Genomic DNA, 17,209 nt, shown 5'->3' with positions numbered 1-17,209 from the left:
ACGTGTGCAGGATTAAAGAAAACTGTGAAATAAAATCTTCACTGATTAAAATCCAAAAAGGCCCAAAAAATTCGAACTTTACTATGGACTATACACTGTTTAAATGAACGATAAAATGGTAAAAATCGGTGGAATTAACAGGGAAATCTAGAGATACGAATAATTAATGACGAGTGCAGGGTTAAAGAAAAAGGTGAAATAAAATCTTCACTGATTAAAATTCAGAAAGGCCCAAAAGATTCAATCTTTACTATGGACCATACACTGTTTAAATGAACGATAAAATGGTAAAAATCGGTGGAATTAACAGGGAAATCTAGAGACACGAATAATTAATGACGAGTGCAGGGTTGAAGAAAAAGGTGAAATAAAATCTTCACTGATTAAAATCCAAAAAGGCCCAAAAGATTCGATCTTTACTATAGACCATACACTGTTTAAATGAACGATAAAATGGTAAAAATCAGTGGAATTAACAGGGAAAATTAGAGATACGAATAATTAATGACGAGTGCAGCGTTGAAGAAAAAGGTGAAACAAAATCGTCACTGATTAAAATCCAAAAAGGCCCAAAAAATTCGATCTTTATTGTGAACCATGCACTATCTAAACAATCGATAAAATAGTATAAATCATTGAAATGAACTGTGAAAATTAGAAGCATGGATAATTAACAACGTATGCAGAGTTGAAGAAAAAGGTGAAATAAAATCTTCACTAATTAAAATTCAAAAAGGCTCAAAAAATTCCATCTTTACTATGGACCATGCATTGTCTAAACGAACGATAAAATAGTATAAATCAGTGAAATGAACTGTGAAAATTAGAAGCAGTGATAGTCAACGATATGTTGATTATTGGGTTGAAGAAAAAGGTGAAACAAAATCGTCATTGATTAGAATTCACGAATACCCACGAAATTCCATCTTTACTCTTCGCTATGGACCATGCACTGTGCAAACGCACGATAAAATTGTGCAAATCAGTGAAATTAACGGGAAAACTCAGAGATGCGGATAATCGGCGACGTGTGCAGGGGTGAAAGAAAAGGCAAAGTCCCAGGAACCACCTCCCGGAAGGTGTGCTGACGGTATAATAGGAGAACGTGCCTACCGTCCCAGAATCGTAGGCAGCCGTGACTCGATGTGGGACATAGCGGCACTTCTTACGGCCATAGATACCTTTCCCATCTGTTGCCAAACGACGCCTGTCGACCTCACTGTCGCCAAACCATTTCGACGCGTGTCTGTGAGCACTGCGAACGAAAAGAGAAAAAGAGGGACACGAGTAATTAATGCCGTGTCCACGAGACAATCGCGAGTCGAGGGTACGAACGGGAGTACCATTATCGTCGTGGAAAATTTAACAAGAATTAGAATTTTCTTGGAATTCGAGGTAGTCCTTTGGATTGAGATCTTTGGCATAAGAAAATTGAGATTTTTTGGCCAATTTGGAAAATCGTTTGGAGAAATAATTAATCAAAGAATGATTAGTAATTAATTATATAATATAGGATTAAATATGTTTATTTCGATTTTAGTTTTATTTAAATGTATATTGTACAGGGTGGACCATGTAACGTGATCACCTTGACCATCTTCGATTATTTAATTATTCGAGAAATAATAAAATGCAGGGTGAGAGAAAATAACGAGAAGATAATGACACATAATTCTTGTTAAGCTAGCCATGTTACTAAAAACTGGGATATTAATAATTTTTCATAATTATAATTATTATTAGAGATAATTTTTGTTTTTGTAATTCCCCTTATATTTCGATGCTTCCATAGTATAGTAATTCTTCGTACATTATAGAAGAGGTAAAAATGATGCGAGATTAAATACAAGTAATTTGTATTTTAATTAAATTAATTATTGATTATCGAAGAAGATATTGTAATAATATTTCGATTTGTTATTTGGGGTGCAGAGTATATTTAGAAGAGATAAATGCGAGATAATTCTTGTCTCGAGTGTATTTAGAAAACGGGTATTTTCTGTGGAGGCAAGGAAGATCACGATGCTTCTCGGGATCTAGATCATCGGCGATGAATTGAAACTGACTAATTCTCGCGGTAAGTCTTGGTCAATTAGTCCAACACGGCGACTAGGAAATTACTAGGGTAAAGTTAACTACCTCCGTCCACGGATATCAGTCATTGAGGTGACACGATGATGAGAGGTTGCCTCCCAAAGTAGAAGAATACGAACAAAGTACGCTGATCTGTGTCCTCGAAACGTAATTCGTAGAATTTTTATCAGATCCAGATTAGAACTAGGCAAAAATCTAAATAAGTTGATCAAACTTTGTCTGATTTATTGAAACAGCAACCTAATCTTCGATAATCTAATTAAACAATCGATAAGATTACCTTATTATTCATTATATCATTCACAAACTTCATCAAACACAAATTCATCAAAGATATTTACAGGACAACCCTTTCAACAAAGAATTTTGAATTTTCTTCGATAATGGGGAATATAAATTTCTTACACGATGGAAACGAAATTCTGAATATTAAAAAATCAATCTCAATCAAACCTCGTCAAACATAAATGAATGAAAAAGTTCATAGATTATTCTGCATAATAATTAAAAACGTCTCCCATAATGTAAATAACATTTTGAAGATTAAAAAATCAATCTTAATCGAGCCTAATCAAACATAAATTTATTCAAAAGATTCATAGATAATTAATTCAAAATGTCTTCCATAATGGAAACAAAATTTGGAATATTACAAAATCAATCTTAATCGAACCCCAACAAACATAAATTTATCCAAAAAGTTCATAGATCATCCTCTATAATAATTAAGTAAAAATGTCTGCCACGATAGGAACAAAACTTCGAATATTAAAAATCCATCTCAATCGAACTGTAAAAAAACATAAATCTATAAAAAATATCTATAAAAATCTATAAAAAAAATATCATGGATCATTCTTTTTAATAATTACTTTAAAATGTTCTCCACAATGGGAACAAAATCTTGAATATTAAAAAATCAAACTTAATCAAACCTCATCAAACATAAACCTATTAAAAAAACACCATCGATCATCCTATTTAATAATTACTTAAAAATGTCTTCCACAATGGGAATATAATTTCGAATATTAAAAAAATCAATCTCGATCAAACCTCATCAAACGTAAATTTATTCAAAAAGTTCATAGATCATCCTTTATAATAATTACTTAAAAATGTCTTCCACAATGGGAATATAATTTCGAATATTAAAAAAATCAATCTCGATCAAACCTCATCAAACGTAAATTTATTCAAAAAGTTCATAGATAATCCTTTATAATAATTACTTAAAAATGTCTTCCACAATGGGAATATAATTTCGAATATTAAAAAAATCAATCTCGATCAAACCTCATCAAACATAAATTTATTCAAAAAGTTCATAGATCATCCTCTATAATAATTAATTAAAATTGTCTGCCACATTAGGAACAAAACTTGGAATATTAAAAAATCAATCTTAATCAAACCTCATCAAACAAATTTATTCAAAAAGTTCATAGATCATCCTCCATAATAATTAATTAAAATTGTCTGCCACATTAGGAACAAAACTTGGAATATTAAAAATCCATCTCAATCGAACTGTATCAATCATGAATCCATCTCAGAAGTCTATAAACCATCCTTTACAACGATGAACTAAAACTGTTAAAATCAGCAAAATGTTAAATTTCAAATGATAAATGTGACAAAATATTACACGAATCTATCAAAGAATTTCTCTAACCATATTTCTAGAGATAAAATTAAAATCGTTCCTCTACGACGTGAAATAAAAATCCTTTGCACATAATCCAAAGAAAATTTCTGATACCAAGAAAGAGAATGAAAATCGTTTCATATGCCATGAAACTCGAGGAATAAACCTTGGCAACGACGATTTCCGCGAAGGAGCGACCCCGTTCGACTTCCTTCGTATCTGACACCGTAACGATTCCCCGTGGGTTACGTCATCGACGTATAATAAATAATTAAGAGCAACGTCCGCGTATCGTTGAACGGGAGCGCTTCCGCAACGAGCACCGTTATCGATCGAAAACATTTCTTAACACGATCCGTTCGGCAGTCAGCCGATCTCGTAAATGGCTTGTTTGCATGTCTAACACCGCTCGATCACACGGTGAAACGAAACGAACACGATCCGCCGTGAAAAATCGGCCGAGATCGGTGTTAATTAAAAGCTTGAACTCGCCAGCTCCAGGCTACGAAAATTCTCATCCGAACGGGATACGCATCCGGCGTTTAGAATATCGTTGTTTCTTCCCTCATGATAATTAGAATCAGATACGCTCGGAAGAATGGCGCCATTAGATGAATTTAGGTGAAAACGTGGCTGGCTAATCAGCTTGCATCTGAACGGTCAGAAATCGAGTAAATCGACGTCATCCGACGTGTATACTCCATTAATATGCTAACGAATAATGTATGTACATACATTATACGATAGTGAATTAGACAGGACGAGTTAGATTTTTGATGAGAATTTTTCATCGGTAGAAATCAGTGAAACTGGAATTTATTCGAGTAAAAGGATGCAGATGGAAGCGAGGAAAATCGAAATGGGATGATCATTGAGGAGGAGACGAATGGTGGATGGTTTCCGGCGAGCATGATCGAGTGCACGAGGCATCGATGAACCCCGGGGTCATCGATCGTGATGAGAACGAAAGTTGCGAGGAAATCGCAACCTGAGGAAGGAAAAAGTAACTCTGACTCTTTGGAACGGTACTAATTGCACCCGTCGTGATAATTGACGAACACGTGAATCGTGGGCATACGTGTGCCAGCTTGTTTTCAATTACTCGTATTCCCACGTGCCGTTCGTATAGAATGAGAGAACGGAGGGAATTTCTCTCGCAGTTTGAAATTCAACGAGAGTAAGTTAATAACGAGCAGATGAATATATGTAACAATGTATGATTTAAAAAATATAATCGCTAAATGGAAGATGATAAAAATTGCGGTGAAAATTGAGCTCTAATAAGTTCTAATTGAGCTTAAGGAATATTATTCTTCGCTAGTCGCAAGTGGTTATAAACATTTAGATTGGAAGAAATTGACTGGTGCATTCTTGTTAATTTTTCTTTAAAATATTTGTCTTGTATGCATCTAAACACCTAAATATTCGTGTATTAGATATACTAGTATTCAAACACTAATGAAAAATATTCGAATACTTAAAACTTATTGGTATTATCAATCAATACCAATTGCTATAATACTAAGTACACTAGATATCGGTAACCAATACCAAAATAGAAAGTATTTAGTATCTTATCAAATATTCATTCACCAAAATACCAAAGAATGATCTACAATTAATACTAAGTTTCCAAGTAACGAATACCAAATGTACTAAATATCAATAACCAATACCAAATAGCAAGAATTAACTACTAAGTATCTAGCACCTAAGTAACAAAACCTAACACCTGACACGTAAGTATCACTAGATACACGAATACAAGAAGAAACAGAAATTATGTTTAACCAAACATCCATGCGTTAGTAGCATCATGAAGTAAGAGTACTTGGATCGAGGAGTATTAACCCCTTGCTCTGCAATTTAAATTCTGATATCTCGTGCCATAATCAACAGCAACGTCGGTCACACGTCGAGCCATTTCAAGAATAGCACGTAACCGAGACAGAAAGACATCGGCGAAAATTAGCCACGAGCTTGACTAATGAGAATAATCATTAAACGTTGGAGAACCGCGTCTAAATTATTATTTTTCTAGCTGTGTAAATCACCAGTTTTCTCGACAAATTAAGTACACAAGTATCCTCAAACCGAGCCCTCTACTGTTGCTCACGGACCAATTTCTTTCGACCACCCTAAATTTTCCTTAGAACAGCGAAAAAATTACAAAAATATAAAATAAATATCACTAATCGAACTCTCGTTCGAGAATTGTCGAAGTTCCGATGGCACGATCAGCAGAAAAATCAGTCACGCTCGTTTCGCACTAACGCGTTTACGTAAAATATAAAGTTACCAAAAGTTACTAGAAATCCGCGTAATTATGTATCTAGGAAACACGAAATTGTATTCGGCTATGAACACAGTTATGTATTATGAAATACGAGTCGAATTGCATGCGAACATAACGTGATTAATCTCTTACCTAGTTAAGTACCGATGCCGGGTGCCATAATCGAAGTCACACGGTCGCACGTGGAGCCATATCGTCCGAACGGGTCGAAGAATAACACGTAACTGGCAAACCTCGACTCGTCTCGACAGAGAAACATCGACGAGAATAAAGGGTCACGCGTTGAATTTCGTTCGAACGTGGCGAAGAATAACACGCAACTGAGACAAGGAAAGCATTTGCGGAAATTAACCACGAGCCTGTCCGAGCCTGACAATGTTTACGTTGAGCTATATCTACGAACCAAGCCTCTCGCTGTGTTACGTTTGGCCAAATTTCCGTACCACGAGTCTCACGCGATATTCTAGGCCAGGGGGTTGATCCATAGCCGAAAGTGATATATCGGAAGAAGGCGTTTTGCAGCTCGCGAAAGTGCACGTTAATTATGATACCGTTAATTACACCACGTGTAAAAAGGACGAAAATGTTTGTAAACAAGGCCGGTAACGTGGCATCATTCACCAACAATTTCCTGCATGAAATTCTGATTACGCCAACGTAATGGCTGCCTGTATTCCGATCCACCGTGAGCATTGTATTCCACACGCGATAAAATCGTCTCGTCGCTTGATTGCACCCATCGTGACTTCGTACAATTCGTGAATTACGCTTGAAAAATGATGTCTATCTAGAACTCTCTCTTCTGTTTATACACCATTTTACTCCTTCATATTTCATCCTTATACCTCGACAATCTAACGTCAGACATCGGATCCTGCCAACCCATATATCCACTGATCCACTGATCCTTTGATCCAATTTTCGAGGTCTCTTCGAATATCTTCTGTTACCTGTTGTTACAAATTATATCTAAATTATTTTTATTAAGTTTAAGGGGTCCAAGACGAGTGTCGAAATGAATCATTGAAGTTTCGTATCTCATTCTTATTTTATAAAGACATCGAATCCTGTCAACCCATAATATATCCACTGATCCTTTGATCCAATTTTTGAGGTCTCTTTGAATATCTTCTGTTACTTATCATTACAAATCATGTGTAAATTATTTTTGTCAAGCTTAAGGGGTCAAGAAGAGTGTCAAATTTTATCGTTTAAACTTTGAAAAGTTATTTACATGTCTCGAGTAAATTCTAGGGTACTCACCTACTTCGAGTCGTGACAATTCCTCGCTTTCCTCCTCGATTCTTCTTCCACTCGGCTCGTTTCGCTTTATCCCGATTAGATCGCTCCTTTCGACACGACTTCGTGCCGATTTGCGTGGTCCTCGAGTTCGCGACTGGCGTCGATGGCGGCACTTCCGTTTCTGGAACGGAACGTCGATTCACAGTCAAGGTAAAACGATTCGCCGCGGGTCTTTGGAGCAAATCACGCGTGACGGAATAGAATCCATCGAATTTGTCGATCCAGCTCAAATCGAATTCTCGTTTCTTTTAGTACAAAGGACTCGACATCCACGCTTCGAGGAAGCGTAAGAAAAACGTGTGAAAATAATTTTTACATTATAGATACATTATTATTGAATATCCGGTTACACGTTGACAGAAGATCCTGATGTTTACGCGTTCGTTTCGAGATTCGATATGTGCATGGATCACCGGCTTTCCTTTTCTATCGGTAGATAAGAAGCCTTTACAGCTTCCTGCTCGTCAGACTTTCTACTCGATAATTTATCGATCTGCATGCAATAAAACCAGGTGGCTTGTCTACCTACATTCTGTGCTATCGACGCTGCTTTTTAGTTTCACAGCCATTGCAACGTCTATTTCAGAGGTTCGTTCGTGCTATTCTACGAATAACGCGTGCAAATCGCGAGTGCTCTAGTATGTCGATGTTTTCCCTCGTTCTTTCCGCAGTTTCGAATGGATTTGATCAGAATTCGGTAGAACGGGAACACGTTTCTACCTGAATCGCTTAACATTTCTTCGTACCTTTGCTATCCTCCTTATCCCAGCGAACGTTCTTGTCTGTTTCGTAATTTTCGCCTCATAAGATCGATAATCCGTTTCTTTTTAACGAGTGAGAGTCCTGGAAAAGTTTCATCGACTGGAATACTTATCGAGGATTAATTTAATTTTTGGCAGAAAAATATTCCTGAATTTTAGTCACACTTACCGTTTAAAATTTCTTCTTTCCCTTCGTCGACGTCTTATTAGACTCGCGTAACTTTCTCGCGATTAATTGCCTGTTCTTTCGCTTTTCCACTTTCTTCTCGGGAGGGAAACAAATCTCTTCCTCTCGAAGAACGAAAAAATCTTTGTCCTCTGTTTTCTCTTCGCTCGAAAATCGTCTTGGTCGCTTTTCGATCAATCTGTTCGAAAAAATCATTGAAATTCTCAGCGATCTTCTCCGTTTCTCGCTTCATTTCCCGTGTCCCGGCTTTCTACTATTTTCCTCACCTCATAACGCAGAGATCTCGTCCCTAGGACTCCACTAATCCCTTCCTGTTTCCCTGCGCCGGACTCCAAAACGAACGACTTCCTGCGGAGCCTCGAGGTCTTCGTTTCACGCCTCATAAGCCCCGAAACGATTCACCCTTTTTGCACTTCCAATCGTTTCTCGCTGCTTTCTCCGCATCCACGTCGTCTTCCGTCGCTTTTACTCTTTTCCGACTGATTGCTCGTTTTTCCAGAGAGCGCCTCCTAAGCTTCTTACCATTCCCGATGATATGATCTAATTGTCGCTCCCTCGAGTTCAATGAACAACAAAATGGTCGATTATATCTCTCAAAAATATCACGTGAGTGAAAGAAAATACTCGAAAACGAATACGGAATGGAAGAAAACGAAGAAGCTCGGGAAAATTTCTTCTTTTCTTCGTTTCGTTAGTTATTCTTTTTCTTGGCGATCGGTTACGTAGGACAGATCGAACAGTTTCAGCCAAAGACGGTGGATTTTAGTTCATCCACAGTGCACTTCCGGTGCGACGTCTTTCTAAGCGGACATGCTAATCGACGCAAGAATAAATACGCGTTTTGTGTCATTGCGTGCCGTCAAAGAGGTCTTGCATGTTCGTGGACACGTCGTGAATCGTTCGTGCTCCAGTAAGATAGCAGGAAACGTTCAATTTGAGGAAGCTCCTTGTCGAGGAGGAATTTCCTGACCAACTTCCTTCACCGTCCGCTGCTCTTCGACCTCTTCCACGAAAATAGGTATCGAGGTGGTTTGTCCACGTTTCAGAATCAGAATCTACGTTTCTCTAACCTGCACCCGGTAGCTCGGATCTTCGCAGGAGGTTTTTCTTGGAATTTAATCAGAGGTTCTTCTTCCCCGATCGTTCATTTTTACCTGAAAAGCTTGGAGATTAGACACGCTCCTTTCGTTAATTTCTCGGATGTTTAAGGTGAAAACGGTGATAAGGCCGTGATCGGTTTAACGTTTGTCGTAAAAATGGTTCAGCTGCTTCTAATTGCCATACTTTCCAGATTCGCAACGCCGATTTTATTAGACTCGGATTTCTTTCATCGGTTTCTCTTCCTATCGATGCTCCCGCGAGTCAGGTTTCCCCACTGAGCTTTTTAGTTATACCTGCAACATGTGTTTCGGACGATTCGACGAGGCAAAAATTGTTCTTAGTCACGCTGTCCAATTCTGTAACTCTCGTGTAACTCCGCTTTACAGGTTTATTTTATACCAGCAAACAACCTCAACATCCTCTCACAACATCCTTCGAGTCTTCGTCAAGCAACTCTATCCCGTAGCAGAATCCTTCGATTTTTCGTTGGACAAGTCGACCATTGACCATTCTTCGAATCCGAGAATAGCTTCGAATTTTTAAACAACTATCATTTAATCAAAAATCCCTCGTCTCTTAAACTTCTCCTTCCATTAAAGTTCTCGAGTAACCTTTTCTTTTAGAAAAATCCTTCGACCGTTCCAACTACTCTACTACTCCTTCATCCACGATATGGTCCGCCAAAGGACTCGATTCCATCGCAGAGTTCTAATCCATTCTTCCTTAGGCTTATGTTTCTAAAATATTCAGTTCGTCAGAGCGCCATGTCCCATGCCGCGATCCTAGATTTGTCTAAGCCTTCTTGATACTAATATCCTCCGGTTCTCCACGAGTCCCTCAGACGTGTTCGACCTCGATCAGCATCCCTCCAGGCCCATCCTCTCTCTCACCTTTCGAATAACACGGAACCACCCAAGACTACCACGAACAATCCCCTTTTGTGACAACTGGCTGCCAGGCGAGTGTCGAAATTGCACTGAGGCTGGATGGTGTTCTACCGCCCCCGATGTAGCTTCTCCTTTCCGCGTCGGAGTCGAGCCATTTAATAGTGGGGACTCGGATATCCCTTCTTTCGCTGGGAAGCTACTCGCGAACTCTGTTCGTGTCCTTGCTGTTCACCATCGCGATATCCTCGTCGCTTACACCGGGAGACCTTCTCCCTGCCGACCGTATTTCTTTCACCTTCTTCCACGTCTTCTTCATTTTTCTTCTTCCTTCCACCTTTTCTGCTTCTTCCTCCTCTTCCCCGATGCTTCATTCTCCTCTCGTTCCCACGATTCTCCCGTTTAACCGGTAACACCATTCTCGCGACTAATACCGCTGCCTCGAAAGTGGAGATTCGTGTCGATATTCCGAGTCGTCTGCCGGCTCGACGCCACTCGAACGAATTTGTGTTGGTGATTTGAATTTGATCGATCTCGATATTTCACGTATCATCCTGTTGGTGGCTGTCACGATAGGAAAACGTGTTTGCCATGAGCGCCGCGGTGGTTGTGAAGCTGGTTTCTCTCGCCTTGTACGGAAGACTATGGTGACACGAGTTTTACTCGGGTTTCAGCCACGGTTGCTTTGTTCTTGTTTCCCGGGCTTTTTCAGCATGCAAATGTAGGACTCTTGGTCTTCCACCACTAATCGAATATTGGGATAATCGTGTCGATACACGGTTTTATCTTCCTTCGTGTCAACTTTATATTGAACTATGAAATGACTAAATGTCGGAGTGGGTTGTCTCACTTTTCGTTTTCATGGGTTTTGGAATAGTGTCATTTAAATCTCTATTAGCGTCGATTACCTTGGAAATATTTTTCTATTCAATTTGTACGTCGAATCTCTAGCTTTCATACCATTTCTTAAAGCGACGGTGTGTACAATTAAATTGGAAACGCAAAATATACCAAATACTTGGTAAAAAGGAAACGTGAGTGGGCTGATAGTTCAACGAAAGTTTCATACTATCTTCCGTAATATAAATTATTATAACGAACAAGACTCTGGTATCTAAGGTATTAATTTCTTAGGCTTGAATTATACGAAGTCCACGTCGTATAATTTAACGCCAGAAAGTCCAAAGTGACGTTTAAAGCTCGACGACACTTTCTTCCTCTCCCAGAAATGACAACACTTTCCGTGTTCCTGTTCCGCTCTAATTCTTAATTAAGTGATAAATTAACGAAAGCGTTCAGACGTGCTGCATCGAAACCGGAAAACCCGAGGTGAGAACATGAAAGTGTCGTACATGGCGTGTGTTAACGCGTTAACGCTGTAACATGTTAATTCCGCTACGGTAACAGGCTAATTTCCCATAACTGTTCGCATCGAACAACCCATTGTTTTCCAGCGCGGCTATTTGCTCTGTAATTTCATTCGTGGCCACTGGACTTGCCGATGGTTTTACGACTATGGCACGTTCCATTTTCTCGATAGGGTTCTAAGCGTCTCATTAACGCGTTAATGAGTCTGTCTCGAGCTATTTGCAGGCTGTTCGATACTCGTTATCGATGGATCGTATAGATGCTAAACAGAGGAATCACGATGGATTAAACCGCGATGGAAGGTAGTTACATAAATGGAAGGAATCGCCGTGATGAATGAAATTTGAATAACTGAACCAAAATAGGAAATAGAAATAGAGGAGACCATGTTGATGAATTTCTCTGAAGCGATTCTTGATAAAGTTGGCGTATGAAATAAGAAAAATTGTAAAAGTGAAATGGACACAGTGTAATGTTAAAGTTCAAGTAGATTAGTTAGTGTTCAGAGATATTAATTAAACAGGATAATCTGATTTGTCGTATTACAGTGTTCCAATTTGCGAATGTAAATTATTAACAAACTTCAGTTAGTCTTGCCATCTCTATTTTATTCTTTGTAACAAGAGAATGATCGATCTGAGCTCGCAATCAGGCAACGTATGATTTAGGGTGATTTCAATGCCTGAACAGAAAATGACGACGGCGTAACATTAAGAAATTCGCAGTTCTTAGCATTCACTTTTAGCTCTTTGCATTTTAACGACGGTAATCTTTCATCTTCTTAACGTTTTCCTTCCACTTACGCCTATTTGAATTTTGATCTAGTTATATTTCAAATAATAAAAAAATTATGATGTCGAGAAATTACTATGTCAACTCTACAACATACATTGCTTACAAACTATAAATCTTTCGTTATTTTCGTCCGTGTAGAATTAAAGAGCAGCGGATTTATGCTTTCACCAGGTGATTCTTTTCCTTTTCTTCTTTTTGTTTTCGTTGGCTTGAAATTGTTCATCCCGTTTTAATATCTCAGGCAGGTTACTGTTATTTTACTTGAATTTTACACCGACAGTTCAGTAACTCAATATCTTACGCGGTCCAAGATGCGATTCCCATGTTATATGTATATTGTGTAAGCTGTTTACAGATTACCACTATCTTACATTACGTGACTGACGTGCTATTATCTTATCAAGCACACAACTGGCAATTGCACTCCGCAAATCGACTGAAAACGGTCGATTACAGATTGAAGTTGAGCTTATAATTTTATCAATCATCGCCTGCTACTTGAACGGTTTATAAGTTTCATAAATTTCAATACCCTTCTGCTATCATTCCTTCTATAATTTTTAACTCGTTTACAGCTGATCACAAAAATATTCAGAAACCCATACCATTTGACTTTTATGTTTGTTGATCGATCACGCTATTAATTATCATATGACGTTAATCGATGCCTAGTCTCTTATTTTCCATTCTAAATCCTTCGAATCATTTCCAAATCAAAATGTATCTTAAAGTTCAAGACTGGGATTACTACATTCACCCACGCAATTCTGGGTTTTTCGTCTCTCTCCATGGCCTCGTCGCTGCGAACTCGTCTTACTTTCACGTGCTATCTTCAACGAGATTCGTTCAGCTGAACTCTCGTACACGCTTAGTCCATCTTGATAAAGAGTGACCTTGATAAAGAATCGCAGGAACAATTTCAAAAATACATTGCCGACACTGTATCAAAGATACCATTCTTCTTGGACCCAGGGTAATGTTCGTAATAATTGGGGCAGCCTATAATTATAATGAATGATCGAGACGAAGGATATTATTCTTCTAGGAGATTCTCTTAAAATTAGAATAATCTTTCTTAACACTATCATCTTAAAATGAACGATAGATGGACATACGAGGGTATACGTTAACAAAAGTATTGCAGACGTATCAGATTCTTCTAAGACTTCCTGCAACCCTCACAAAAAGCACGATGGACGGTGATAAACATGGAGAACGATGGTACGCAGGTATACACTATCAAAACAAAAAGTACTATTCCTCTAGGACCCTCTCCTTGCATTCTTGTAAAATGCGCGACGGACGAGCTGTACGCATACGCCGAGGCCGTAATTAAGGAAATAATTATTATTACGGTACATTTGCACGTGCGTAGCCCAGTTTTCTGCCATGCTTACGAGCGTCCCGTAGCGTAACGACGCATCGAACACGATACCCAAAGCTGAATTTTTATGCCGCCCTCTCCCTCGATTTTAGAGGAAGAGAATCATGTTTTTAGCGGAAATAAACGACCCTAATTGCGGCCGAGGTAATTTACGTACCGTCTAAATCGTACCAGTGTATCGTTACTAATTGCTCCGAGTAGCAACGTAACATCGATGAAAGGGTTGAAGTTTCTTCTTCCCCTGAAACAAAAGATTTCGTGATTTATTTCATTCTGTAAAAATTAAGCATAGATTTCCTATCCTTTCTTTTTCTTTTCTTTTTTCGAATTATTCATAGATTTCAGACCGTTCATAATCTGGAAGTAGAGTTTCGATAGATTACCTTCACAGAACTGGGAGGACATGAAACTTGATATATCTCACAGAAGCGAATATATTTGTCTAATTTCCACTGCACTAAAAATCAGAAAAGGTAATTAGTAATAAGCCTTGGAATAAATTATTTCATATGTCTTTTATGGAATGATTAAAAATTATTTTAAATTCAAGTTCGAGTTCATAGACATCGCGGTACAAAAGAACTATGCAAAACGTGGGATTTTAGTAGGTGGAGAATCTAGATTACTTCTGAAACGAGGCTCGAGACCCTCGACGATTGAAATATTAGCCGGCTGCTCCACAACAATTGAATTATCGCTAATTTCCGTGAGAAAACGACTGCAATCGCGGAAAGTGCCATCAAGTCAGCCTTTGTTCTTCATAACCTCTTATTCTCGCTGATTACCAAAGGATTAAAGAAATTGTATAAGTTTTATATGAAATATATGCCAGGATAATAATATAAGGATAATATAAAAATAAAAGAATTTCGTTTTTCATTGGAATGAATGTTTTGTTAATTCTTTCAATTAAAACTAACCTGTATTGCATATAACCAGCCTCCTTCGTATTAAATTGCGTACTTCAACGTTGTACTCGAAAGGTTTAAGAGACTATTTAATAATTATTTAATTTTTAATATTTTAATTCTATAAAATTTTATTCTCAACGCATATATAAATAATTACACGCCTTTCTTTTTCTTTCTTTTCATTTATTCTGTTTAAACAATACCTTCAGACGTTATTTAGTTAATCGAAAACTCACGTAGTTTTGTACTTCAGTGATTTTGACCATTCCGTTGCTTCCTGTCAAAATGGAGGACGGAAGTTTGACAATCGGCGGAAACATTACCTCTTCGTCGCAGCGCCAAAAAAGTAGAACATCTACAGTGATTACCTTCGGAAGTTCTCTATCCTTTTTGTATATTTTTAGAAGAACGATAAACTGATTAGTATTGTCAATACCATAAAATACATTCCTCTCTTGACTTTGAAAATATTCTATTTTACACGTGAATTCATAGAATTAAAAATTAAATACATTTATTCTCACACGTCTGGAAAACTGTAGAGCTCCCTTATAACTTTAATGTCACTTCCAACGTTACCGATCCAGCATGAGGTTACAAACTAAAGGTACCTTGTTACAAATAACGAAAACTTGATGTACCGTATTCACTGTGAAAACATTTCTTAGACTACCTTCCAGAAAATCTATTCGTACACATCTACGCGTATTCGATTAAGCAAAAACCAAAACATTGAAAATTTCTTATAACGGAGTATTTCGTAGTTCACGCTGGTCGAAACGACTTCTACGACGTTGAAAATTTCGGCTGGCCCTGCGGCGTTGACTTGGAAAGGGAAACTAGAGCCATCTCTCCTAATTTGAAATTATTAGGCGAAGCTGCGACGCGGGACGTCATTCTGCTGTCGTACGTGGTAGTGATAAAATGTACCACCGCACGTGAGGTACGTGTCCTATCACTACGTAATATGTTCATTTCTATTTTGTTATTTATATATTAACATTTGTTGTATTTATATATTAACATTAGCTTCATCTAGTCGATATAAGTTTATTTAATAATCAATCGCTCATTATAATCACGAAATTGAATAGTTCTTTTTAAATTGTTTCCATTCTTTTTTCTTCAGTTGTGTATTTGAATAACAAAGTAGTTAACAGCTTGTTTATATTATCAGCTTGTAAGACCACATTTGTGTTTAATTATTATTATTGTTTAGATAATTTTGATGTAACTGGTTACAAGTTTATACATTTCTTTGAAACATTTGATTTTCATTTGTATAGATTCTTGATTGATTGCTGGCATGAATTCGATGTAACAGGGGTTTCTGGTAGGCACCACGATGCTCGATGGATAATTTGATGACGCTTCATAATGATCTGGTAACATTTGATTTATTTATCCTGATTGATTAATTTGTACATGTTAATTTGCATTAGAACTACAAAACCGGTCAAATTATTAGATTCAGACATCCTCAGTTTCTGCAATTATTGAAAATATATTGATGTTTTTAACAAAAGTAATTAATTAATAACTACACATTACAGCACGGTAGTTCTAATGTTAACACAAGAATGAAAGTGTAAAATATTGATGCATATAATAAATAACGTGATACATGGAGTTATACAATTCATTTAAAATTTAATCTAAAACTTTCATTTCAAATTTAAATTTCTGGTTCATTTCTTAAATCTTCCTTCGTTGTTTGTTTTGCAGAGCGATCAAAAATTAAACGGTTTGCATATATGCACCAAGGAGAGAATATATTTGAAAATAAATCAATTTTTCTGTAAAAAGAAGGTGGATGGATGGGACGTGGTTAAGATTGGGTCTTCAATCGTAGCAACCTCCTCGTGGTGAGACCTGGAAAATCGGTATTATTTGATATACAATTCTTAATCGCATCTATCGCTAACAGCTACAATACAATTATGAATTATATAACAAATAATACGAGCCAATTGGCTGCGATAGTGATTAGATTTTTAGCCGATTTTTATGTAGTCAAAAGACTTACTGAAAAGTCATTTCTCTTTGCTTGGATTGTAAAATAACAACGAGAAGTTAATAAAACAAAGTAATGACAGGGTGTGCCTTAAATTCATTTATTTACACGCAAATATATTATATGTATACGTATTATAGGTATTTATATATATATATTTATATATATATATATATTATGTATATATCACTGTTATATTGCTATAACCCTTGAGATTTACACGTACAAGTTACGCTCCCTTTGACATTGTCACTCTCAGGAAATTTCCACTGAAATCTTCAAATCCGATTTCCTTTTATTTCCTTTACCGTTTTCGTTTCTTTACTCTCCGTCTCGCGTAACATCGGTGTTATTGTAGCAAATTTACAAACAAGAACGAATTGGCTGGAATTTTTGATCTCGAAGAACTCGATTGAACGGTCAACCATTTTTTTTTTTATTTTTCACAGTGATATATCTCTGTC

The 17,209-nt window shown here is 37.2% G+C and overlaps 1 protein-coding gene and 2 long non-coding RNA genes across 5 annotated transcripts in view; 1 reads left to right on the top strand and 2 right to left on the bottom strand.

Annotated features, from left to right (window-relative positions):
• The window catches only part of LOC108553622 (uncharacterized), a 29,902-nt gene extending 21,019 nt beyond the window's left edge, over window positions 1–8,883 (bottom strand). The window contains exons 1-4 of one of the 3 annotated variants that reach the window (XM_017908612.1): window positions 8,555–8,883; window positions 8,271–8,466; window positions 8,087–8,201; window positions 7,302–7,461 (exon numbers count right to left, since the gene is read on the bottom strand). Coding sequence is in view for 1 of the 3 variants with exons in the window: in XM_017908611.1 (XP_017764100.1) it covers window positions 6,884–6,924 (41 nt within the window). In the remaining 2 variants the exon portion in view is untranslated. Of the gene's footprint in view, window positions 1–6,883; window positions 6,945–7,301; window positions 7,462–7,869; window positions 7,949–8,086; window positions 8,202–8,270; window positions 8,467–8,554 lie in introns of those variants that run through there. The other 2 variants (XM_017908613.1, XM_017908611.1) reach the window with 2 other exon arrangements.
• Window positions 8,884–14,012: 5,129 nt separating this feature from the next.
• Window positions 14,013–14,482, bottom strand: LOC108553611 (uncharacterized). The gene is made up of 3 exons (XR_001890648.1): window positions 14,447–14,482; window positions 14,204–14,277; window positions 14,013–14,061 (listed from the first exon to the last, which is right to left on the bottom strand). It is a non-coding gene; the product is annotated as an uncharacterized LOC108553611 (long non-coding RNA).
• Window positions 14,483–15,637: 1,155 nt separating this feature from the next.
• On the top strand, window positions 15,638–16,816 carry LOC108553619 (uncharacterized). The gene is made up of 3 exons (XR_001890650.1): window positions 15,638–15,674; window positions 16,018–16,116; window positions 16,457–16,816. It is a non-coding gene; the product is annotated as an uncharacterized LOC108553619 (long non-coding RNA).
• The last annotated feature ends 393 nt before the right edge of the window (window positions 16,817–17,209 follow it).

Source organism: Eufriesea mexicana, unplaced genomic scaffold (assembly GCF_001483705.2).
Source record: "Eufriesea mexicana isolate 0111107269 unplaced genomic scaffold, ASM148370v2 scaffold11296, whole genome shotgun sequence".
Taxonomy (NCBI): Eukaryota; Metazoa; Arthropoda; class Insecta; order Hymenoptera; family Apidae; genus Eufriesea; species Eufriesea mexicana.
The sequence above is the reverse complement of the archived record's forward strand: the minus strand, read 5'-3'. Positions and strand labels throughout refer to the sequence as shown.